This window comes from Gallus gallus, chromosome Z (assembly GCF_016699485.2).
Source record: "Gallus gallus isolate bGalGal1 chromosome Z, bGalGal1.mat.broiler.GRCg7b, whole genome shotgun sequence".
NCBI lineage: Eukaryota > Metazoa > Chordata > Aves > Galliformes > Phasianidae > Gallus > Gallus gallus.
This window is the reverse complement of record NC_052572.1, coordinates 7,467,240-7,492,728: the sequence shown is the minus strand read 5'-3', so window position 1 is coordinate 7,492,728 and position 25,489 is coordinate 7,467,240. Positions and strand designations below refer to the sequence as shown.

The 25,489-nt window shown below is 40.8% G+C and overlaps 1 protein-coding gene across 7 annotated transcripts in view; it reads left to right on the top strand.

Moving 5' to 3' along the window:
* Window positions 1-25,489, top strand: part of KIAA1328 — a 181,711-nt gene that overhangs the window by 57,274 nt on the left and 98,948 nt on the right. For all 7 annotated transcript variants that reach the window (XM_015277296.4, XM_015277299.4, XM_015277298.4 and 4 more), the window contains 1 exon segment: window positions 18,073-18,200. In XM_015277296.4, coding sequence (XP_015132782.2) covers window positions 18,073-18,200 — 128 coding nt within the window.

Below are 25,489 nucleotides of genomic sequence, written 5' to 3'. Positions count from 1 at the left end.
TTACTATTTAAGCAAATCAGTAATAAAAGATTGAAGTCTTTGTGGATTACCTGTAATGACTTCTAGCCAAATTTGTAACTATAGTCCACTCAGTGATGTGCTGGTCTGTTGTCTTCTTTTCTCTAGCATATTGAGGAATAAAGAATATAGGGAAAAGGAAGTGAGGAAGTACTTGAAGTACTGGCTATAGTCTACAAGACAAGCAAATTGTGGTACTGAATGTGGTTTTGTGAATTTGAAGTTGCAGTTCTTTGAATTTATCCCATATGTGGCATGTGATACTTATATATGATCTGTTGCAGTCTTGATTAGCTGATGTAAGGAAGTCTGATTCCGCTTTGCTTACCTGTCCCTGTACATTTCCTTGGGCATGGAGTCCCCATGCCTTCCCTGCTGAGTGCCAGATCAGGTGCTGTGAACTGCCGATTCAGATTGCGCCCTGTTTGGGGCTGGGGTTCTGAAGATTGGCCTGAAAAGCATTTTTTTTCTGTCTCTGCAATGCATTTTCTTTTAATTTGACTTTACCCAGCTCTTACTTGTTAGTTGTGAGCGTTTTTAGAGTTCTGTCGTTGCCTGTGTATGTTTCTGCAAGGATTTCAGATAGCTATTGTTCATTAAAAATAGAGTGCAGCAGTATATTATCCAATATCAGTACACGGTTGGCCAAATTAGTACAAGTTAAATTGTATATTGCTTGTATATACTGGACTTTAAGAATATGATTTTTTGTGAGATATTCTTTCAATTTCAGTACAGGCTATGGGAAGCAAGGAATAATTTTTTTAAACTTTTTCAGCTCAGTTCAATCCTTGTTCAGTTGCGTTGTTCCTTTATGAGTTCTTTTCTATATTTATGGCTTTATTGTTTGTGAATCTGTTATCTTGGCTCTTGCAAGGAAAGAAAAGATTATTGCTAGCTCTGTGTTTAGGATCAGACTCTTCCAAAAAAGTGATCATCTTTTTTGCAGGGGCAAGAGATTTATGAAGAACTGTGAGGAGAATTGGACAGCCATAAGTAAATAAATTGTCACTTGAATGAGAACATATACGTATGTTGGACTTTGGTGTGATTTGATCAATTTGGCTTCTGGGTTGCATGTTGCATGAAAAGCTGCAAGAACTCACATACCATTGGCATCAGAAAAGCGGGGCAAACATAGCTAGAACACAAAATAAAAATAGCCTAAACCCCCAAATACTAATGCTTTCCCTGTGCAGTAGTATGCAGACTTAAGCAGTGTCAATGAATATTGTTCTGCCAGTATATTTCTTATTTCATGCTTCATTTTCTCTTTTCCCAGAGCTAGAAGTGTCATAAAGTATTTTGCATTGTAAGTACTGGGGATATCGTGTAGAGACAGTATTTGCCATGTTCTAAGATACAGAAGGTGCACAGTGAAATCTAAGAAATGGAACAGGCATTTCCACCACCTCTACTATTTTGCAGAGGAAAAAGCCAAGAAGTAAAACCGGGCATCAGGAAGAAACGGTGCCTGTGTGCAGATTTCTCCCAGCCCTCTGCAACAAAATGGATGGATGCACTTGCTTTGGATAGGTCTGGTCAGGCTTTGCATAAGGGTGTGTTCAGCAGATACCAATACTGAGGTTGAGCCTAGCTATTAAGAGGCATTGAAAGGAAAAACATAGCGAAGTAGAGCCCCATATTCTCTCAAATGGGCTTTAATAGAGCTTTTTGAGATGAGAAGCTAATGCTCTCTGTTTCCTAGAGATGACTAATTCTATGTTCCACTTAGAAGAGATGGAATTGGAAGGCTTCTAACAAAATACAGGCGCAGGTATTTGTTTATTAGCAAAATATTTTAAATGTATTCAGTTATCCTGGGGGAAAAAAGCCACCTTTGTTACAGCTTGTACACTTAAAAGTAACAAATAGGAGCTCAGTGGTTGATGCTGGACAATTGTCTGTAGCAGAGCAGTTTTCCCGCTGTAGTTTTTTGAACAGACAGTACACATCTGTATTGGAGAAGATTGCTTTTACCTCTGATAATTGCTATGAATCTCTCTTATGAAAGCTACTTAATTCCAACAACATGTTTAATGATGGTGTGCATACAAATAAGCTGTATTTTCGGTGGTATTCTGTACCTTTTTTCTGCACTGATCAGCTGTAATACATTCTGAGTACTTCAGTATATCACTGAAATGAGAGATTTTACTGCATTTTAAGAATGAATGTTTAGCTTACAATTTTTTTTTTTTTGCCAGAGGTTTCTAGATCCAGATATGGTGAGGTAGAGGTAAAAGATAGTCGCAAAGAGCAATGGTGCTCAAAATACCGGTGCCTGAAAATGTTGCTTCAGAATGGTAAACTTACTCAAGCAGAACAGATGAGACCCAAAAATGCAGATTCCATCAATAAGTCTGCACTTCATGTCTCGCTGAAGCTGGGAACACTAATAGATCTGCTCATGTTACTCTGATGAGCTGTATCTGGGAAAAAAAAAAAGCAACACAGGGCTTTCCTGCTGTTGAGCTAGGGGTTTGTACTTTAGCAGTCATAAAGGAAGAGTAAATAAGATGGACTGTGTTTTCTAACCATTCTTATTGTTTTTATTCTTGAATACATTCAAAAAGCATTGAGATGCTTATTTGCGAGTACCATGTGTGTACTGCTGGGGAACTTTTCTCCCCCCCAAGGGTTCCAGTGTAGGAGGTGGTAATGTTGACAAACTGCTTAATTTGTTCTCATGCTCCAAACAGTGGAAAATATTTTCCTCCTAGAAAGCCACTTAAGTGTGTTTTCTGTCCCACCTCCATTTTCATCTTGAAAACAGAGGTAAATTAGTAGGGGCAAAACAGTTAACACAAGCATGGTTTTTATTCAGTGGAGTGTAAATGGAAGTGACTCCATTAGTGAAGATGCCAAACACCATAAAAGTCTTTGTATCGCTGCCTACATGGCCGATCCGGTAGTGATCTTCAAAGGTCTGTCTGAGGAAAGTGATGACATGAAGAAAGTATTCAGCGTGGAAGATCATGTAGAGATTAAGAGAATTGGAAAAGAAGTCAGCAGAAATAATATCTATAAAGGAGGACATGTGAAGGAGAAAAAATAGAAGATAAGTTGGAAACTGTCTAATGTTAAAGGTTTTAGGAACAGAAGGCATGATGGGGAGAGCTTAAGGAGGAACCAAAAGGAATAGTTAAGGCCATAAATATATGATGATGTCTGAGCAGGCTTATGGAGTGAAAGAGAAGTGGGACTTTATAGGAGTGTGTGAGGAGTGGATCATGAATTCCCACGTAAAGTACTGGGAAAAGAAGGATTAAGTTTTTGTTAGAAATCTGAGGGCATGTATTTGTAGTGGGGCAGTTCTGTTTCATTTCGTGTTTCTCTTAATGTACACAGCCTTTTTGGTTGTTGCTTATGTCAATGGAGGTTTCATTTGTAAGCAAAACTTTGCACTGTTAGCCTTCCGGTTGGAACCAAACCCCACCAACAGGTCTGTTTCTAGTGCTTCTAGTTGTGAAGAAGGTGGTCCTTGCTCTCTCATTCAGTATGCTGTGGAGTTGCATGGCCTATGGGCAGGCAGTCTGAAACAGTAGTGAGTAAGCTGGAACTTCAGCACTCATCTTTGAGAAGGGACTAACTTCCTGTCTCTGACTATCCATTTCAACACCAAAACTTACATTGGAAACAAACATTTGTCTTCAGCATAATTCAGAGCCTCGTGGTAAAAACATATAACGTGGTTAACCTTTAGTACAGCGTAACATTTAAGGAATAGTTTACATCTTTTGCTGGTAAATTACTACATAAATATTTAGATTAGGTACCAATAGGGATGTGGCCTTACTTATGGATCCGTACTTCTTTGGCATTTAAGATACATGGTTGTTTTGCTCCTTAATAAATGCAGGCATTAAAAGAACATGCACACACAAAGTGCTAATTCTAAAGCATTGCAGCTCTGGGGAGAAAAATCTCAACGTTTTGTTAGAACTGCTTGTTGTCTCCTGTTTCATGATAGAGAGAAATCATTTGAAACACTTGCAGTTTCATTAAGCTCCTTTATTTCTGATACTTGTCACGGAGTGACATGTCTCACCTGCTAGTGCAGATTGGTAGCAGAGCAACCTGTCAGATCTGAAGATGTTTTGGTGCTGTCTGTTCTCTCTCACTTCAGAGGCAGACGTGTTAAGGTACAGTTAATGCTTTAATTTTTGCCCCTAACTTGCTTCAGTTCTCTCTCATCTCGATCCTTGGAAGGACAAGGGAGAGAATATATGAAATCTCTCATCGTTGAAAACTCTGAAAGTTATCAAAACAACCCCCAAACAAACCAACAACAACAACAACAAAAAAAGCCAAAAATGGGAAATATTTGGTTTAGGTAGAGAATAGACTATGAAGGGAGTCTGACCACAACGGTTCATTGCTATTACAGGACACAGCAGTTCAGAAAATTGTCCTGAAACAATAACGTTACCAGCTGTAGTGGAAAGTGCTTTGAGATCTGATGCACATGAATTCTCTTTCCTGCACTCGCTTCAGCAAAGTTACCAAAATCACATAACTTTTCTGCAGCTCAACCTTCTCCCTTTACGAATTATCCTCTCTTTTAGACTGACAGTGCAGGATGATGCCAAACAGCCTTGTCCATTGTTACCTGTAAGTAAATACCTGTAAGCTACTCAGGTACTGCGGGGATGGACCTCCCTAACTGTTAACATCAGATGAAATTTCCATTTGAGATGTAAAAGGCAAGAGTGTTTTCTTGTTCTGTTGAAATTTAGGAAAGGCACAGAGCGGCTCTGCTGCAATCTTGGCATCCAAATTAACTCTGCACTTTCAAAGTTAATTCTCTGGGAGCAGTCATTCCTCTGTGGTCTCACCAATGCTTATCAATGGGAACGTTTTGTTTGCTGAAAGCTTTTGTTTGTGCCCGGGACATGGCAGAAATATCACCTGAGACCTGCAGGATCTTATATTCCAGTTTACTGATGCAGAACGCTTTCTTGTCTTGCATTTTGAACTTCTGTGAGAAAAGTAAGTAGTTCTCTGGATTTATTTTATTCATAATATCCTTCTCGAAAGCCAGTGACTGAGTCTAGGGCCCTTGCAAGGTGGTCATGTGCACTAACTTTCCTTTCCTAGTTGTTGATGAGAAACAGACGTTCCAGTATGCCTTGGTGTGCAGGTTACCTTGATGACTGGTTGGTCTGGAAAATGCACATAATTTCTCAGATATTTATAGTCCCCTACTGTATAAAATCTTTTAATGTTTCTTGAGCATTTTTTTCCCATTTCCTTCTCATGTCTTTGGTTTGATGGCTCAGAAATTTATGACAATCATGGGAATATATTTTATAAGAAAGCCTTTTCAGTAACTGACTTGACTGAGCTCTTCCAAGCATCTGTGGTGAGCCCTGCATTATCTGCAGATGCACTGGATCACAGATTTCCCATTTTTATTTTTATGGAGTATGGCTGTATGCATGGAAGCATCTGACTGTGATTCTGTCTGTATTCCAATAATAGAAGAATTTGCCAAAGAGCTATTTGCTTACTCAAATATTAATCCAGTGAGAGAAGGATATCTGAAAGTATCATTTTCTTGCTGCCAGTAGCTGTCTTTGTGCAAACTCTTTTCAGCTATTTTTAATTCTGATGAGCACTTCTGATTTTTTGGCATTCTTATCTTCTGGAGCAAAGGGCTTCCAGCACTTATGTCCTAAAGGCTAACACTTGCTGATCTTCTTTTAGGAGGAATGCGGGAATAAAAGAAGCCCTACCAATGGAGAAGGGGTTCTCTCCCTTCCCCACCAATATGTTGGACTTCCTTGGCTGAAACTCATCCAGCTGCATATCTTGGCATGCTCCACATAAGAAATGGGAGCACCTCCAGAATGCCAGCTATTATCCTGTGGTAGTAAGTGTGAGGATATAAGGATGAGAAGTTTATGCTTTTTTCCCCCAGGAGACTGTACTTCTAGAGCTTCATGAAGCTTGTTTTCACCTGGAGGCACATAAACTTCCAACAAGAGTAAAGCGAATGTGAATGGGTCGCTGTCGCTCTACGCATGGGTTCTCCTGGAAAGACCCTTTTTTCCAACACAAAACTTACCAGCCAGATTAAGCATCTTAGTCTCCAAGATCAGGAGAAAATCCCAAGCACTGTTCGTGGGGCTCCCGGAAGTTGTCTTTGCTTCCCAGTGGAACCATTCCGGGTCATTTATTTTATTCCTCTTGAATAAATATTAATCATTTGATTTGAAAGTCTCTTTGCCTCCCAGTGTGTATAAACCTGCCATTCAGAAATGGAATCAGAATTAATCTCTCTATTTAATAGCACCGAATGGATTTTTTTTGTTTTGTTGTTAGAAATGTGTATAGGAGTGTCCACGTAAACATTCACAGCCCCCCGTGGAGAGTAGCTCCACAGTGCAGGGGAACTCTGGAAAATCACCTCCTTTTGTTTGTCTGGAACCTGGTGGGCAGGAGGAGCACAGAAGGCTGTTAACATCTGAACCCATTTGTTCTGTTTCTGGATAAATGCATATACTCCATCCTGCAATGCTTCCAATGGAAACACAGCATTTGTGTCTTAATGAGCCCTTGTATTTATCCAGCACAAAACAAGTCTCCCTTTTGTGTGAGAATAAGGACCAAGCTGATCCTTTTAGTCGAGTAAGAATGTAAAAATGTCTGTTTTTCCTTGTCTGATCCACCCCCTGTAGTGTTAAGGTACATTGTGCTGCTCTGTCATGGTATATTTTGCAGGTGCAAATGTTTCTGTGTGTTTAATGTGGGACAGTGTTGTATTGTTTGCATGGCGTCTCTTCCTTCTCTATTCCAGTGATCCAGATGGGAAGAAATATGAATGCCTGTTAATCTGAGGAGCTGTGGTTCACTTTCTAAATCTTGAATTGTAATGAGGAAAGAATGTCATTTTCCATTAGATAGGGAAGGTGGACGTTTCCTGTCTTACTGTGTGTAGATGCGTTGCCTTTTGGTCTGGGTACGAGAAAACCTAAGCCAAGAAATGAAATCCAGACTGTAGGCAAAAACAAATTACTTATAATTTATTTCAGTTTATACAGACCTGCTTAGTTTACCTGGTCATGTCCTCCGTTTCAAGCTGCGAGGCTTCTTTTGGAATGCTGCTGCTGGAAAAAGAGCCAACCAGCAGGAAAGGCAGCAGAACACACCCTGTTTCAGACAATATTATTTGAGACCTTAGCGCTGTAAATGATGTAGAAATGTGCATGTATTAATGAGGGGTATAATAGGTTTCAGTGAAAGTGGGAGATAAGATGTGTTAATCTTGTATATTAAATAGTCCTACAACAATGAACCTTATAATGAGGCTGTTACTAAATCTTTTCTTCACTGGCTTCAGTGAAAGCAGTGTTTTTCAGTTTGCTGTGTTTAAGGGCAGTTTCTACAAGAAGGAACGAACTTTTTGAAGCCTTTGATGTCATTCTGGAGCACTTCTATGCGTAGAGATGTGTACAGCACATGCAACGCCGAAGAAAATCTTTGCAACGCTCTTAGACGGAAAGATTTCCTCTATTTGTTTTGTTTTGTTTTGTTTGGGGACCCCTTCTTGAAAATTGCCCTTAATGCTTGTATGGAATTTGATGTGACCTCAGCTGCCTTTTAGGAAAAGGAGCGTTTGCATTTCTTTCATCAGCAGCGCTGCAAACAGATTGTGTTATAGCAAGGTTAGGAAGACTGTCAAAATAGCAATAGTTCTAAAGGAAAAAAAAATATCTAGAATGATCTGTGGTTTTTACATTCTTGCTGTTCTGGTTACAACACTGAAGGCAGTTCTATAAGGACAAGGTTTCTGGACTTGCTGCTTTTCTTTTCTTTTTTTTTTTTTGTATTTCTGTCCATCAGTGTCTGTAGGTTTAATCTCACCACTTGTACCATTTGCAGTAGTCAGATATGCTCCTGTCTGAGTATGTTATGGCTTAAAAGGGGGGAAAAAGCAAGTTGAAGTATCCAGGTGTTGTGGTTTAACCCAGCAGGTGGCTCAGCACCACACAATTGTTTTCTTCCTTCCCAGTGGGATGCAGGAGAGAATTGAGAGAAAACAAAGTAGAACCCATAGGTTGAGATAAAACTATTTACTAAGATAGAGAAAAGAAAAAGGATAATGAGTATGACATATTTATTATAAATGTATATAACAAACGATGCACAAGCAATTCCTTACCACCCCCCAACCAATGCCCAGCCCTCAAATAGTAGAAGGGAGCAAAGTGAACTCCCACCCTCCTCAAAACTCCTCCTGCTTGATGTCGTATGGTGGGGGATAGCCCTTTGGGCCAGTTTAAGTCAGCAGTCCTAACTCCGCTCCCTCCCAGCTCCTTGGGGCTTTTGCTGAGAACGGCCTTGGCTCGGTGCGGCACCGCTTGGCGGCAAGAATAAGCGTCGGTGTGTTACCAGCATTGTTTTTCTCCTAGAACCAAAACGCCGCATCGTAGCAGGCGCTCTGAAGAGAACAATTCTGTCCCAGCTGAAGCTCAGGCACCAAGCTTGGTGCAGGCTGTGTAAGAGACACAGAGGCAAACGTGTGGGGTAGCGGCAAACAAAATAATTCTCTATCATTGCCAGGTTTCCTTCCGGAGAGGACCTGACCGAGTAATCCCTTGTTTTGCAAATGGTGGGAGCTGCCTACTTTGCTAAGGCAGAGTCTGCTTTTCTCTGTCAGCATTATTCCCATTTCAGAGTTGCAAGGAAAAGGTTAAGTGAGAGACATCAAGTATATAAAATTAAGAACGATGATTGATTGTTTCCTGCAAGGGAGCAACAAGACAGACACTACTGTGTATTCTCAGGTGATCCCCATTCTGAGAGGGACTGAGACCAAACACGGTTAGCTTCATTATAAAAAGAGTTGATGCTTTGTGGTCTTACATCCCCATTCTCTGAAAACAGACACCTTTTTGATTTACTGTGCGTGCTCTTCATTTGAGATGGAGATGCCGTAGCTGTGCCTTCAGTAAGTTCAGGCTTTACATTCAGTCCTCTTTTGCCTTTTCATCCCCTCTTCTCCATGCATCTGACTCCAGCTCAGATTTATCACGTTAAATAACTCCTCTTACTGCGTCTAAGCTTAACAGGCTGAGAATCCTTTCTCACATACCTCAGTTCGCACATAGGCTAAAAGCACCTTATCTCTCCTCGGGCCTCTGCCAGGACCTCCATTGTCAAAATAGAGTAAGGAACATGGCTGCTCTAATATCAAGTAGTGTTGATATGACAAACGGCTTTGTGTAAACAGTAGCAATGGCCACTGGAGAAGATTTGTAATTCTCACAAAGGCCTGCCACTGAAACAGCAAGTCCTTCCAGTGATAGGTATTTTATGTAAAGCTGCGACTGTGTGGCTGGAGGACTGTAATTTGAGGAGGATTGCACGGCGGATTTTCGTGTTTCAAAGCGAAGTGTTAGATCCCTCTATGTAAGAAAATTAACCTCCAAATTTGACAAGCGCTCTGTGCGAGTTTCGTCCGGCGGGCTGCAGTCTCCGAGGCGGCCGCTAGGTGGCGCCACAGGTTCATTTTTGCTCGGCTAGGGGCTGACCAGTGCTTTTGTCGGCTTTGCAGATGCACATATGGTAGAATATTATCATTTTATGGTTACAATTATGAGCAATTTGATAGAAAATGAAAGCTAAATTATGCAGTGTTCCTTTTATTTGTTTAATTTTGTACTCTAAATATGTAAAGGGAAAAAATAGCACTGTTTTTGTGCGGAAAGTGATAGGTGCAATACCTGCTTGTTTGGCTCTGCGTTCCGAAACTCTGCAGGTTGAGATTATTTTCTGTTTTACATGATGAAATGTGTGGTGTTGTTCTCTGGTGCTGGGGCTGTTTTGCACAGAAACGGTGTAGGCCTGAATCTCCAGGCTCCTTTTTGCCACAAAACAGGACCGTATATTTACTGGCTGATACACAAATGTGTAAGTAACAAGTTCCTTAACAGTTTCTAGTGGAAGAGGCTGGGTAGCTGTGCCATCTAAGCAATTGCCAAGAGAAATCTTTGAATCCAGAAAGTTGCTATTGACATTGGCAGAGCTCCCCTAAAAGGAGCAGCTGCGTTAGAACAAACTTGAACTTAGCAGAGAGGAAAATCTCCTGCCATCGCAGTTCTGAAGCCACGCTCCTCTTTTTTACGACTCACGCCAGGGCCGGTACCTGGTTACAGTGATCTGGGGGGCCGTATTTTGTGCACTCAGTTCTGAGTTTTTCTGTCATCAGGTTCTTTGTGTTAGCTGTTACGAAAGCACATTTTCGCTGGCGTGAGTAGTGGCCTAACTTATCCTGTGTGTGTGTTTTATTCTTCCTTCCTTTTCATTAGAGAAAGTCGTTAGCACAGCTGGGCTGTAGAATAAACCTTTATTTCCCTCTTTCTTTGCTTGTAAGTATCCTTTTGTTTGTATTAATGAAGATAAGGCCGAAGATGTGTTTTCCACTTGAAATGGAAAGTGCAAGCCCTGGGATGGTATTTGCATTTATTGATCCAGGCACATCTGCTGGCATATGATGGCGTGCTGTATTTTTGTCCTTACCCACCTTTGAACCAGAGAACATAGCAGATAAGCTGTCCACTATGATTGGCATATCCCGTGGAAAGGATTATTATGCATGGGATCAAATCCTGTACTCCAAACTGCTTTTGCATTTCTGAAGCACGACAGAGATTTCTCTGAGTTCATATGTGATGCTGGGAATTAGTTTTAGGTTTAAACGCTTTCCTTGCTCTCTGAGTCCTACTGATTATCTTTCCCTTTGGCCAGTCTTAGATGCAGCATGTGAGCATTGTTTATCTCAGTGTTTTTCAGTATGTTTAAAGTGAGCTCTGGAATTGCATCATCTGGGTGGAGCAGACCATCTTGGTGGATGGTGCAAACCTCGGGCTATTCATAGGGGAATCTGTTTTAGCACTGTGCATACCAGGAATAAGTCATGCTGGTGAATTTAACCAGGGCAGGGACTTTTCTCATTGCTTTTCTTAGGGTCAGTTTTAACACCTGCCCTACAGGTGGGATGGGTGGAAACAGGTTTTTCATAAACAACTCATTCAGCTTTACAGGAAACTTTGTTGTCTTTTGTTTCTGTTCCCACCTGGCGTCAGTAAGTCCAGAGAATAGATCTGTATTTGTACGTACGCCTCCTGAAAGGTCCGAAGGGCAGACCTGGCTTTGTACCTCACTTCGTGCTGAACTCTGTGGCTTTCCTTAAGGCAGGTAACCATAACTTAACTAATTTGTATGCACCATATGCAGTCTTGGCTCACTTCAAAGTGTAATCAAGTCGTGAACTAATTACAATACCATATTCCCAAAGAATGTAGATTTAATTTCCCTTCAAACAGAATGGAAATGTATTAAGCAATTCCTTGATAGGAGAGCTGTGGCATTCACCAACATAATGCTGATGCGTCAAACGAAAGTGAAGTTCTTAACTTCTGTGGACCGTACGACCTCTCTCCCTGCACATCTTCCCTTTTCATTCTTGCATCTCGAGTTAATTCACTGACTGGATAACAACATTAAAATATCCAAGTGGAAATTAAAACGTAACTGTTGGGCTTCAGATTGGAGATCACTCTGTCTTATTGTATGTGACCCGCTCCTCTAAAGTGTTCTCAAAGATGTGCTTCCTGAGGATTTTGAATCGGGAGGGGATTGTGTTTAGAACTGAAGCTCGTAATGCTCAGACCTGCGCCAGATGAGTTCTTTAATACACTGAAAAGTGGCTGTGCGGAAAGTTCCCTACAGGTTCTTAGCATCACTGTGCCAAAGAATCCACATAAACTCAGTTATATAAGAACGAGTGAAGTGAAGTTGTTCATAAAACATTTTATTACCTTCAGTCTTTGCAGCATCTTCAGAGTTTAGATAATAAACCTTCATAGAAGTTACTAGTCTTTACCCTTTCACAGAACAATGATTCACATAGGTTCAAGGCACTTATTTTATTTCTCTTAATTTTAAAGGCTGAAGAAATGTGTCGGTGTGGACTTTCATCTGTGCCTGGATGGTTTGGTTCCTGAAATGCAATCCTGTTGTTGTGTTTCTGAGATGAGATTGTCAAAATGCAGGGCTGTATATGCATTGAGCACAAACCGTATATTAAAATCAAATGTGGGTCAGCTTGCAATGAAGTATGCAATTGTTTAATGCTAAAGGAAAGAGCTTAGAATATATCTTCGTTTATATTTTAAAGCGCTCCTTTTAGATGTTAATTCATTAATATCAGCAGTTTATTTTTATTCATATGACTTTTCATATGTAAGTAGTTGAAGCGGCATTATTTTAATCCTTTCTTTGGTTAGGATGAAGAGAGAGCCTGCAGGTGGAAATCAGAATGACATACATATTGCTTCTTTCCCAAAAGGCATGGTATCTCTCTCCCATTGATACACAAAATATTAAGGTAGAAAATAAACCTCATTGCCTCCCGTCAAAGTACTGAAAAAATATATGCTGGAGTGATGCATGGAAAAATGTGGGTTCACTTCAGCCTGAGCACACTTACAGTGGAGTTTGCCATGAGGCTGTTGTGGCCCTTTGGGGTTCTGCACGCTCTGCAAACTCTATTCCCTTGTATTGTAAGCATTTAAATGAAGCACGGGTCTTACTTATCTAAGGCATTTTGTAAGGCATTTTCAGCCTACTGGATAACTGTTGCAGTACCACAGTGCTGCACGGGGCTGAAATTATAGATGTAGAGGTGTGTCTATCCTGTAGATGTGAGCTTGCTTTGACATTCTTCAAGTTGTCGGGCATAGTCCAGCAGCACCCTGGGAATGGTACTGTGCCATTTTCCCAACTGAACTTAAAACATCAAAGCAAGTTAAATTCAGATAAGCGTGATGTGACGGATGCTTTGCTGTTGTGGCTGCATGGCTTCTCGTGGCTTATACACCCATAGCTGGAGTGCAAGTGGACAAGCTCGTATCTTCCTGCAGCTACCTGAATAGATTTTTCTGTGGGGCCTTTCAGTGCCCAGTCTAGCTTCAGCAGCCTTGTGTAAGTGATACTTTGCAGCTTCTTCTTGTCACTCTAGTTTTTCCACAGACTTTGTCTTCAAGGGACTACCTGAGGCAGTGAAGAAAGTTTGGACTTTGCTGAAGCTGCTAATATGGTAACTAGTCAGCTTTCTAGATGCATGTCCTTAAGCAGGTATTAAAAAAAAAACAACCCTGTTTTGTGGCTACTGGATTGTGATTGCAGATGTCAAAAATCTTTCTTTATCATGCGCTGAAATTATATCCCTGAAGGTTCCTTGTATCTCTACTGCAAAGTGGAAGTTGTTGCTGATTTATTTAAATTTAAACTCGTGCCTGGTTTGACTTTCCCCTTCCTTTACGTGCTCTACTCATCTTTGCATATCTCTGTAATAGCTCTTGGGCTATTGAGAATATAGGGGCTGGAGGATCATGTTGCTGAAAATGGAGATGTAGCTGTTGTTTTCTCTTCTAGACGTGGATCAGAAAGGAAGGAGGCTCTAAATCAGTGCTGCAGTCAGGAACTATGGGAATCTGTGATCCCTTGTTATCTTTCTTGTTTGATGCTTGGGAAGTCTCCTAAGACATGTTTGCATGGGTTGCTGCAGACAAACTTGCACTCAAAGCTAACCAGCTGCAAGATGGATCTGGGCTGTTCGTGCTGAGCCTGGGCTGTGACTTACCCTGCAGCTACAAGACTTCTGTGCTGGAGCTGGCGTGTGCAGCGTGGGGCTGCTGGGCTGCACCTGTGTGTGCAGACGTGCCCAAAGGCTCCCCATGCCACAGTTTCTCCAGGTGTAAAATGTGAGTGCTGGAGCTTGTGCCTTTCCCAGAAATGCTTGTGACGAACAGTTGAGGAGTAAGTCACTAGGGGAGCAGTTCTGTGAGAGTACAACAGGGCCTTTGCTGCTAGTTTCATGGCCAAAACATCTCTTTACTAGTAGCGTTCTCCTCTTATGATAATATCTTATAGAAAACGTTTTTCCTGCCTTAAATTCCCATGATTGGAGTCTGCTTAAATGTGTTCGTTCCCTTAAGGTAAAGGGTGGTAAAACCAACTGCTTCTTAAATGACACAGGCTGAAAAATCTTTCAAAAGAAAGAAGAATCCTCTATTTTTATTTTTCTCTTAGAAAAAGTGATTTGGGAAAGGCAGAACTTCAGCAAACGGCTCAGCCTTGCGGAGTGACCTGGTGTTGGTACTTTTCAAAGCCTCTCTTCTAGATGAACAAGCCAGTGAGTGTCCGAGCAGCTGGAAGGTGGAGTTTGCTGATAGAAGGAGATGGAGGTTGGTCTGGAGAACCCAAAAGCTTCCTGGGAAAAATACTCCAGCTTTTAAGCTGAGCTTTACCGATAGTTGAAGAGGCAGTGGAAGCACTGTGCTGGGAGTGCTACAGCAGGTTGGTGCATGCTAGAGATTGACATTTTCCTCCCACTTCTTATTTTCTTCTAAATTCTGGGGAAGCGAAGGTCTGTAGCTGTCTGTCAACTTGTGAGCAAGGGAAGTGTGAGCAACGTGAACTTTTTCAGCAAGGAATAAGGTGGATGTGGTTGGTGTGGTCTTTGCAGACACAAAAGCATGAGGCTTAGCAGAGAAAGAGCAGGACCAAGACTTTGCAAGGTGGAGGGACTCCAACAGACAAGTGGCTGCCTCTTCCAGCTGCATGTTTCCTCTGCTTCCTTCGTGCTTAGTGCTTGTGCTTAACTGACCCTTGGATGCACTCATACAGTTCACTAAGCCCCGGGGATTAGTGAGGGGTTTGGGAGAGCTCCAGAGCTGGTGCGGATAGAGGGGGTGAAGCTCCTGGAGGGAGCTGAAGTGTGCCTTTGGCAGCAGCTGAGCGTTAGTTTGGCTGTGCATTCTCCTGAAGCCTCACCCGTAAGAAGCTCTTTGTTCCCTGCCCAATGTTTCTCTCCCTGGAAATCTGCAAGCATGCCACCGCTGCGTGCTGGCGGTCCCTCTTCTCAAAGCCAGCTCTGCCTCCACTGAGGTTATTATCTCTTAAGAGCTATAAATGAACTCTTAATTCTATGACTTACATTCAGTGGTGAAATTAACTAATTTATTCTATAAAACACATAGTACTTGCCGTGCGACATGTAAATGTGTCTGTTGAAATCTTAACCTTTGCATTTATGAAACAGAGTATTTTTTTTTTCTGTCCCCCCCCTCCCATGAAGGACCTTAATACTTTATTAACAAACTGTGCGAAGCGTATTGCTGGGATACGTTCAAATGCATATTTCTTGGATATAAAAGTACAATTTAGTGAAATGCCAAGTACCACTTCTCCCAGGTAACTAACATCTTGTAAATCCAATATTTGTGCTCCTGAAAGCCTAAAGAAATATCTGATGTGAGCATTTAGGCACACTCTGTTTTCTGTGGAATGCAAATCCGCACGACTTGTTGTCCTATTGTTTTTTTTCACCCTTATAACATTTTCCGTTCCTTTGTTTCTTTTGTAAAGCAGATTATGAAAATATTTATCATTACCTCTGCATTTGTCTGGAGACTGTGTTCCCATTGTACCTGTGTGCCCCCATTGTATCTGAAGGAGTTGGAGATTTTTGTGGCAGGTTTTTTTTTTTTCTTGTTTACTGCCTGGCTAATTTGTAGGGGGAAAGAAAAAGAAAGAGATCCTCTTGCTGCTTTTAGCAAAAATTCAATAGAATGGAAGAGTAAGATCTAATATTAAAGCTTTTTTTTTTTTTTTTTTTTAAAAAAAAAAAAAAAAGAAAGTATTCTGTAGTAAATGTACCAGCACATTATGGAGAATTACCACAGCTAGAGCTATTATACATGTGCCTGCAACAACAACAACAACAAAAAAAACCACCAGTTTTTTCTCTTTTTTCCCTATTTGAAGCTCGATGTTTACTTACTAAATGAGCAAAGCAAGGTTTTGGACTCTGGTGGCTGTAACAACATGTTTTTAGTGCAGAGTCATTGTCTGAACGAACAAGATTTTAATCTGCCAGCACAGGAAGTTTTAACCATAGTTGCATTCCTGACTGAGCCTTTGAAAAATTTGGGGAGGATCTCTGCTGCCATTCAAGCTCGTGCTGACTGCTGCTTTTCTCACTTGTGGTCACATAACTGGCTCTTGGATGATCAGGATTTGCTTGCATGCTTTCCTTATGTTAATTTTTCATGTCATGTTTTTTAAGCTGTGTTTTAAGTAAATTCGGCAGCTGTAAGTAAGAGGTGGCAGCATCACGTGCACAGCGAGTGCTCCGCCGTCCATAAAGCACAGTTTGGGCATCTCCTTTATGGTACGCTTATACCATGCGTATGAGGGCGGTCTCACCTGGCTTGCAAGCAGGGCTGGTGGTAACCTTATGGCAAGAGTGCGGGTGGGTGCACAGCCATCACAGCCATCACTTGTGTCCCCCAGGGCCATCGGGGGACTTGGCTTGTCGGTGTGCCAGCAGTGCGCTCGCTGGAGGGAGAAGAGGGTAAAATCTGTTTGGTGGGGAAGGGGCTGCTGGAAGCAAAGTGAATTAAGAGGGCTGTAAAAAACTGATAAAGATACGACTGTCTGTTTTTATATTCTGCCACATAACATGGGTTTAAATGAATTTCTCTATAATTTGTCTTCAAATACCGACATTTAACTCTTAGGCTGTATAAATGAACTGGCTTTTTCTAGAGTAAAATTCATGCCCTGCGTCCAGGCTAATATGTTCACCTACTATAAACATTACTGCCTATGGTTACAACCGGAATAAAAAATTCCTTTTATATACATCATAGCTGGCAGGGACTCCTGAGACCACCACAAATCACTTCAGCCTTTTGGTGCTCTTTGACGAAATGAACTGAAATGTAAAACAGCCCAAGCTTCAGGCAGGCTGACTCTGGAAAGCAATTAGCTTGTTTAGACCATTGTTTGTATCCTCTTCTATTTCCAGATGCTGAGCAAATGTGGGCTAGGAACTCTCCTGACTGATCTGAACACTGGGCTTTAAAACCCAGCCATTCCTCCCTTCCTAAAAGGTTTTGCTTATTCTCTGTGTAGCCTTTCATTTAAAACAAAGCAAAACAAGCAAGCAGAAAATCCTGGCAAGTGTCCCCTTCCCCCAAAAGAAGAAGAAGAAGGAAAGGGGAAAAAAAAAAGAAATCCAAGCAGGGTCATAACAGGGAATAACAAAGCAGTGAGTTATTTATGCAGCCATGATTGGCAAAAATGATTGCAACATGAATTTGCCCAGAAGCAATGATTAGATCATAAAAATGTTAAGGAAATCTGTAACTCAACACCATTTTATAGATTGAAGAAGTTTTTGTTCCCTACCTTAATTGCGGTGACTTGTTATTAAAGTATTTATTCAGAGTAATCTCTTTGGACAGCGAGCCCTTATCCCATCTGCATGCATAATTAAAAGTGAGGGGGGAGAAGAGGGAGCATAAATGGTTTACCATGCTACATGAGCAAGGGAGGGAATTACACAATGACAGGTGAAGAGCAGATTTATCTCCTGTTGGAATTTCAATGCTGCAAGCGAGACAGGACACTGTTGCTTGCTAATATCCTTGCAAACACCATAGTTGCTGCTTCCCCAGATTACTGTCCAAAAATCATTGCTGGTCTCTAAAAGGCCTGTAGTGCTGCATCTGCGGCTCTGGGTTTTTGAGCTGTTGATGCTCAAAGAGATTGGATTTGGGTATGTGGGCTTGTGAATCCATGTCTCTGCTTAAAAATGGACTATTTACTTACTTGGCTGGCTATTTATTTATTTATAAATAAACATTGGTAGTGTCTGGCTTTACTGAATACAAATCAGAGGGTTGTAATTGTTCCAGCTGAAACAATGTCATCACCTGCCTCCTGCTGTCCCTTTTCCAATGATAAAAGAATTTGGTACAATTCTTCTTTTTCCATTCTGAATAGAAAGAAGGTTGTACTTGAACATTCATCTCTAGACAGATTTATCATCATTAGGCAGTACTCAAACACACAGTATCTGTTTTTAAATTGAACTGTTATGGATCTAAATCGGGTTTCACAGGGAAAGTTGGTATATATTTGAGTCTAACTATTCACCAAAGAGTATTTTTTCCTTAACTTCTGATGTCTCACCTATGCAGCAGCAGTACAGAGAATGCCAGGAACTTCTGAGCCTTTATCAGAAGTACCTCGCTGAGCAGCAGGAACAACTGTCGCTCTCCCTCTCTCAACTCAGTGCTGCCAAGGAAAAGGAGCAGAAGGTAAGACTTTTCTTTTCCCCGTCTCACTTTTTAATGACATCTCCAGAAACATTTTTTTCTTTTCTTAGAATTAAAACTGAATTGTGTTGTCTTGTATTGTACAACGTTGGTAACTGTTCTGTGATTGGTGTCCCATGGCCTTCCCTTAATGTGTGGATTGCAGGAAGACGAAAAAGGAAGCAAGCTTTGGATCAATGAAATGGGTGAAGTTAATTGACCATGCTGTAACACAGTAGAAACCATTGGAATGCATGCTTTTGCTAAGGAGAAAGATGCTCCCCTGTTTTCTTCCCTTCTGTTTCTTAAGCAGTGAAATAATTGCAGTCGCTATAGATACAGCCTTTCAAATTTTCACTGTAGCTTTTCATGACTGAAAAAGAGATTACAGATGATGTGTTTGGTCAATAAGAGCTCTCTCAAGCCTGTAAGGCAGCCCATCTTATTTGAGCTGTTTGTAGAAGACCCATAATTATATATGCCGTTTAAAACCAGAAAACATTGACTGGAGATACAACGTGTTAAATTAAATGGTGAAATGGTTCTCAGATGGAGATGCACAAAGACTTGAAAACATGGTTGCCTGAGATTTTTTTTTCCTGATAACCAGGTACTTGATTTGTATCCCTGATGATAGCAGATGATGCCCTGGAAATTAAAGCAACTTATGCAGGTTATGCTCTACCTGATGCTTTTCCTCGCTAATGTCTTTCAGTAGTTTCCACCAGTGTATCTCCATTCAGTGTCTATCCTACCTAAAACTGAACATGCTAATGAAGGCAACAGGAATTGTGTCTTACACATTTTTTTTTAAAAATATGTTGCTGTTTGTCAGGCTTCTAGCTTTTACAAGCATTTTCTTCCCATTTTTTAGTATGTTTATCTGCTATCCATTTCTGAGCTGAAAATGAGGGCCTTTATTTTCTCTGAGAATGAATGATGCTTGTGTTTCTCCCTGTGATACACAACTCTCTGGGTTTCCTGATGGAGAACCACCCAGAGGAGCTGATGCAGTCCAGAAGAACCTTGGCAGCTGATTTTCGGGTGATACTGTTACTCCTCTGGGATTGGGTTCTGCTAGAAATCTTTCACCTTTAGCCTTTCAACTTCAAATACATGTGACTTGTACTTAGCATGCTACAAGGGTATACAGTCTAATCTCACCTACAGTACTAATGTTTAGATGTAGATAGTAGGAACCCTTCAGCCTGTTAACTGTCAAATCAGCATCTGAAGTACAGCAATCCACGTTCATCTCTTGTTTTTCTGCCTTCCTAAGTGCTGTCCTCTGAGCTTGTTTTCTGACTTCACGTGCAAGTTCTATCAAGCTAATCTTCGATCCCATTATTTCTTTTCTTTATAGTCACAGATACTTTTGTCCACAAATGCAAATTCATACATTATATCTAGGTTTGTCTTGACATTTCATTTATGGTTACCTAGTCTACAGTTCCAGGCTAACTGGTCTGAAATTACCCTAGCCCTCTTGCTCTGTGCAAAGCTTTGTAGGCATAGATAAAAATTGTCAAAGCATGCTTCAACCAGTCTGTCTTACAGCTTGCAAAATATTTCTAATGTTTCTAGCTTTCCTTTTCAGATTTCTCTTCTGTGTAACCCTGGTGGACATGTAGTTTATTTCTTCAATATATTTTGCTTTATTATTTGTTATGTTTATTTATTTATTTATTCTTCTAAACAGACGCTTCATGCTGTGTTTCTCTTCACAGCTCAAACTGTGGAGAGATTCACAGTCCTGCTTCATGGCTCCAGTTGTTTCCTTAACACATTCCTTTGCATCATAGCTATCAGAACCAAAGTTGGTAGGCTGGTGTTTGGATGACCGTACTGTTCCCGCACATCTTTTTGGTTCTGTCTTTTCTCAGTTGTCTTAACTGAACTGTAAATTCTTAGGATTGTTGTTGGTCTCTTTTGTCCTGTTTGAGCGTTGCCTTAACGGTAGTTTAGATGAGCACAGGGTTTGCATTTAGGTGTCCTGCCTCATGGGAGAATGTCACAGGAACACAGCATGGAGGGATTTGGGGGAGGTAAGGACTGGGGAGAAGGAGCCCCAGAACTTTCCATTTGCTACAAGTGCTGCTCACTGCAGCTCTCCCTGCCCTGCTGAAGCTTTTATGCTCTCAATATTATTTATTTTAAGCTAGAGTTTGAAAAGGTCCACCTTGTTTATGCTAAAGGAAGCCTTCCTGAGTTTGAATCCTTGACCATGGGGAATCTTTTTCCTGTTGTTTGTTTTGACTGAGCTCAGGAAATCTTGGCTATAAATCAATAGATACTAGCTTGCTACCTAGCTTTTCCCTTCTTTGAACTGTCTAGGAGAGGTAATCAACGTTTCCTATTTCAGGCCTGATGTTACAGGGGCACCTGTGTCTCAGCGCAAGATGTTGCTCTGATTTTTCCCGTGTCTTGCAGAAAGATGGGACTGCATGGTTATGCTGGGTACTGAAGCACTTCTTTGTTCTGCCTGTTATGTTTCTGTTCATTTCCCCCCTTTTTCTACTTGTTTGTTTAAATTCGTTCCTAATGCTACATGTGTATCTATCTGGTCATCACTTGCTTTTTGCCTGTCTGACTCCCTCACTCTTACTGTTCAATAATGCTGATCAAGACCTGTCCCTTTCCCTGGATCTAGGTAAGAATTTGAAAGCATTTCTTTTTAGCGTTTAACTGCTTGGCTTTGATGCCGGAATAAGATAGTTAACAAGTCAGGAGAAGTGCAGTGCTACTGAACTGCTGTGGCATTGTTGCAGAAAGATGGGATCGTATGGCAGGGAAGCGTCCGCTGTAGCTCTGCACACGTGGCTGAAATGCGGTCCTGGTTCTTAGCTGGATTGAGCCAATGCAGCTACTTCGGTGTTCACTTTTGCTTTTGTCTATTTTAGCATCACATAAAGGTAACAATTATTCTGAAATCACGTTTTCCTCTGAGCTGATATTGCTTCTTTATAACGAAACTCAGCCCTCAAAATTTAAAGAAGTGTTCTGGTAGTAGTGAAATAAAAATGTGGGGAAAATGGTGGTGAGATGATTTAAGACAGACTCTCATGGAGTCAATAATCAGTAACTGGAACATGGAGCTTCCTTTTTTTGTGAGATAAAGTTAATTCCATTTGAAAAGATACTTAAGGTGACATGAATTGAATTATTCAAACTGGCCTTCTCAGCATTAACTCTAGGTTAATATCTCATGATGCCTCTGGTTTCATTATAGGAGTTTTAAGTACATAACTTTTTATAATAAATTCAATACCTAGAAGCTGAACTGAAATTGGTTTACCTTCTACCAACCCATAAAAAGAAGCATTAATTGCAAAGTGAATATTAAAGTGGTCACTAAAGTTGACTCATACAGATTCAAAGAGATAGCTCTTGTGTAATGGAAGTGAAGAGCTCCACTGAACAATAGGCTTCTGCCCTGATGTTAATAGAAAATACCATCCATATTAAAATGCAGTTAAATCTCTTCTATCAGGAGTGATTTTTGGATGTTCTTTCTGCAGTTCTCAACTGTTCCGTCTTTGCCATTTTCAGAAGCTTTATGTGGAGATGAAAAGAAAATTGCCCTTGTTCTAGGTAATCAGGCCTGACCGAGTTGTACAGTTGCTGCTGCACTGCCATCTCAAATCATGACAGTAATCCAGTTTACTTTGGCAAGTTTCTGGCTGGTGGATCTATAGATGTTCTGCAGCCCAGGGCAGGAATTGAGTCATAAGAGTTGGGCAGGAGTCTGAGTTTTTACAGAACTCAAATTCTGGAGCTACTTTGCCTAAAAGAAGGATAATACCTGTCGTCTCAGTGTTGCCTATTAATCTTTGAATTGACTAGTACAGCTGGCAGCTTTTGTTTCTTATTTGTAGAAGATTATCAACACATCTGCTAACTTCCTAGATGTACATAGATTCTTGTTGTGTATGTGTTTTATGATTCAGTTCTTCCTCTTAGAATCATAGAATTACTCAGGTTGGAAAGGGCATCAAAGATCGTCAAGTCCAGCCGCGGGCTAACCATAGTACCCTAACAACCCTCTGCGAAATCATATCTCCAAGCACCACATCCAAACGGCTCTTAAACACATCCAGGGACGGTGACTCAACCACCTCCCTGGGGAGCCTATGCCAGTGTTTAAAACCCTTTCTGTAAAGACGTGTTTCCTATCATCCAACCTAAATTTACCTTGGCGCAACTCGAGGCCATTTCCCCTCGTCCTGTCACCTATCACCAGTGAGAAGAGACCAACCCTGCTCTCACTGTAAACACCTTTCAGGTATTTGAAGAGAGTAATAAGGTCTTCCCTCAGCCTCCTCTTCCCCAGACTAAACAGCCCCAGCTCCCTCAGCCTCTCCTCATAGGGCTGATTTTCCAAGCCCTTCACAAGCCTTGTTGCCCTTCTCTTGACCTGCTCCAGCACCTCAGTGTCCTTTCTGTACGGAGGTGCCCAAAACTGAACACAGTACTCGAGGTGAGGCCTCACCAATGCCAAGTACAGGGGCAGGATGGCTTCCCTAGTCCTGCTCACTCTTGTATGTAGAAAAGGAATAGGTGTGGAGTGTGATTGTAGACAGAAAGGAGTATTAGTAATTCATTTTTGATGGGGTATTTGTTCTTACCCCTTCCCCTATACAGCATTGTCTGCCTTCTGTTTAGTGTTCATATTTCAGTAATGCCAGGGGCCCTTGTCAGGAAAGGGGTACTGTTGTATACTAAGCACTGTGCCAGAATACAGAAAATTATGCTCTGTGTTGGGAAAACTGCAAAATGTAAAGATGACTAGCTGTTGGGGAGGAGGCTATATTTTTGATGCTGTTTTTTTTAATGATGTTTTTCCTTCTTATGAGTCACTTTTTCATCCTAAACATTGTTTACACAATTACAGTGTCATTTCACAGTTAACTCCAAAGGAAGTCTTGCATTCTTTTCATGTCTGTGACTAAAATTCATGTCCATATCATTGCCATTTTTTTGCCTTAATAAGGGCAATTATATACTAAGGCTTCAAATATTAGTTCTGTGTTTTCTTTTGATAAGAATATTGAGAAAAGTCAATCTTCAGAAGCCATTCTGATTATGCCCAGACTTCTCCATTCCTCTTCCTTCAGCATGGGTCACCTTTAAACACACTCTTCGTTCGCTGAAAGAAAAAAATCCCACATATGCAAAGGGTTTTGAGTGCTATAAGGTAAAGCTGCATGATAGAATTTGCTTTGTCTGTTTACCCAGCTGTACAGGAACAATGGATGAGCCCATCTGAAATATACTTGAGAACAGGGATAATAAATAAAGAATTAATTTGACTGTGGACGCAAGGGTATTGGAATAATTTTAGGAGGCCAGACAAAGAGAGAGTTTAGCACGAGTAAATATTGGGAGTAGCCTTGCCTTACCTGTGTTACTTTTGGCAAATCCCCTGATCACTTTCTGTGCCTCTTTTAACCGTGAAAGGGAGATAATGCTTTTTATCCTCATTCTTCCTGTTTTCTGCTGAGAACGTTAAGGTTTGGGAGCTTCTACATGTGTGTTCTAAGTGCTTAGTGATATTTCAGACTTAGAATCTGGAACAGGATACTGTGTATAGGGAAAAAAAGTCATGTATTTTCTTTTCACCTATAGGTTACTAAGTCCTACTGGATTTACCGGTCTGTTTTAAAAACGTGCTAACACCTGACAGGAATGCAGATGAACATAAATATTTAAACTAAAAGAAAACATAAATATTTAAACTAAAAGGAAACATCAGTACTGAAATATCTGTTTATTGCTAACATTGACAGTGTAACGACATCTGCACACAATCCCCTGGAATACCATGCTATAATAGGACCATTGGGCACTCAAAAAGCCCTGTCTACTTGCATGCTGTGAATGATGCTGCATTAGTAAGCAATTTACTCTCAGCTCACTGCTTAAGTGAGGTCTAAGCTCGAGATCTACACCACTTCACTCTTTGCTATTTTTCTGTTGCCTTTAATCAAGCTTGTCTCTAGTCTCGATTTTTGATCTTCTTTTACTTTGAAGATTCCTCTTTCAGTTTCATACACTGGTCTTTAAAAACTATACCTCCTATGGAAATCATTACCTTAGGTGGACACTCACATAAGCTATGTATTTTTCTGCTGAGGGATAAATCTGGAAAGAAGACAATGCCTTCCTTTCTAGCAAAACATTCTCTTGACCTCCTAAGTTTTTGCTTATATTGCTGCTGTTGTCAAGTGAGAAGTTCCTTCTCTGTCATTTGAGGACCTCTTGTCCTTGAGGAGGACCACTTCTGAAACTTAGGTATTGCGGTTTCTTCACTTTAACCCCCACAGTGGCTCTTGAGGGAGAGCTTTATGACCATGCTCATCAGCATCTGCTACCTCTCATTTTTAAGTGTGGGTGAAGCTTCATCAATGAAAATTAGAACGTTATTTGCAGTCACAAATAGTGTAATATGCTGCAAGCCTTGAGGAAGCAAGCTCCTGTTTTGCCTTTTGCTTTGCTTTTAGCTATACATGTTCTTATTACTGTCAAGCAAACATCCCAGCGGCCTAGCAGTATGCTGGCACGTTTATTAGTGCAGTGTATTTGACCTATGCGTATGCCTTTCATTCTGCTGTCTTTGGCTTTTTTTGAATGTGAAGACTGTTGACAAACAGTTTCTCATGTACATCCAACTTCCTTGATTCACCAGTTTCAGGTAATCAATAAATCACACCTTTTGCATTTCTCTAAGCGTGCCAAGTCTTCTATGTTATGATTAAGATTGCATTACATTCCTGAGTTTCCCAGTTTGTTGGAAACTAGTGCTGGATCCATCCATTCAGGTGGATTTGGATTAGATGACTTGCAGAGTTCCCTTCCAGACAGAATTCTTGTACAGTTCTACCCTGTGCTCTCTTATCCATTCCTCTTTAAGAGAGATCCTCAGGTGAAAACCTGTTCTAGTATGGCGAGAAAATGTTTGTGAGCTAGTGGCAGTAGTTCTGCAACCAGGCCTTTATTTCTTGAAGTGGGAATGATTAGAGTTGCTTTCTGACTTTTGAGAAGAATTAGAGGCTGTAAATTCATCTCAGACTACATAACCTAAATAACTTTATTCAGAGGTTTGTAATAGTGATTATAACGTAGGTTATACTGAAAGTAATGCCTCCTATTTAGTTCCATGGAAACTACAAAGAACACAAAAACACCATTTGATACAAAATACTCTCATCTACAAAATACTATTTTTCAACACAGTCGCCACCATTGCGAATGCATTTTCACAAGGGATGAGCGTGAGCCTGCACACAATGCTT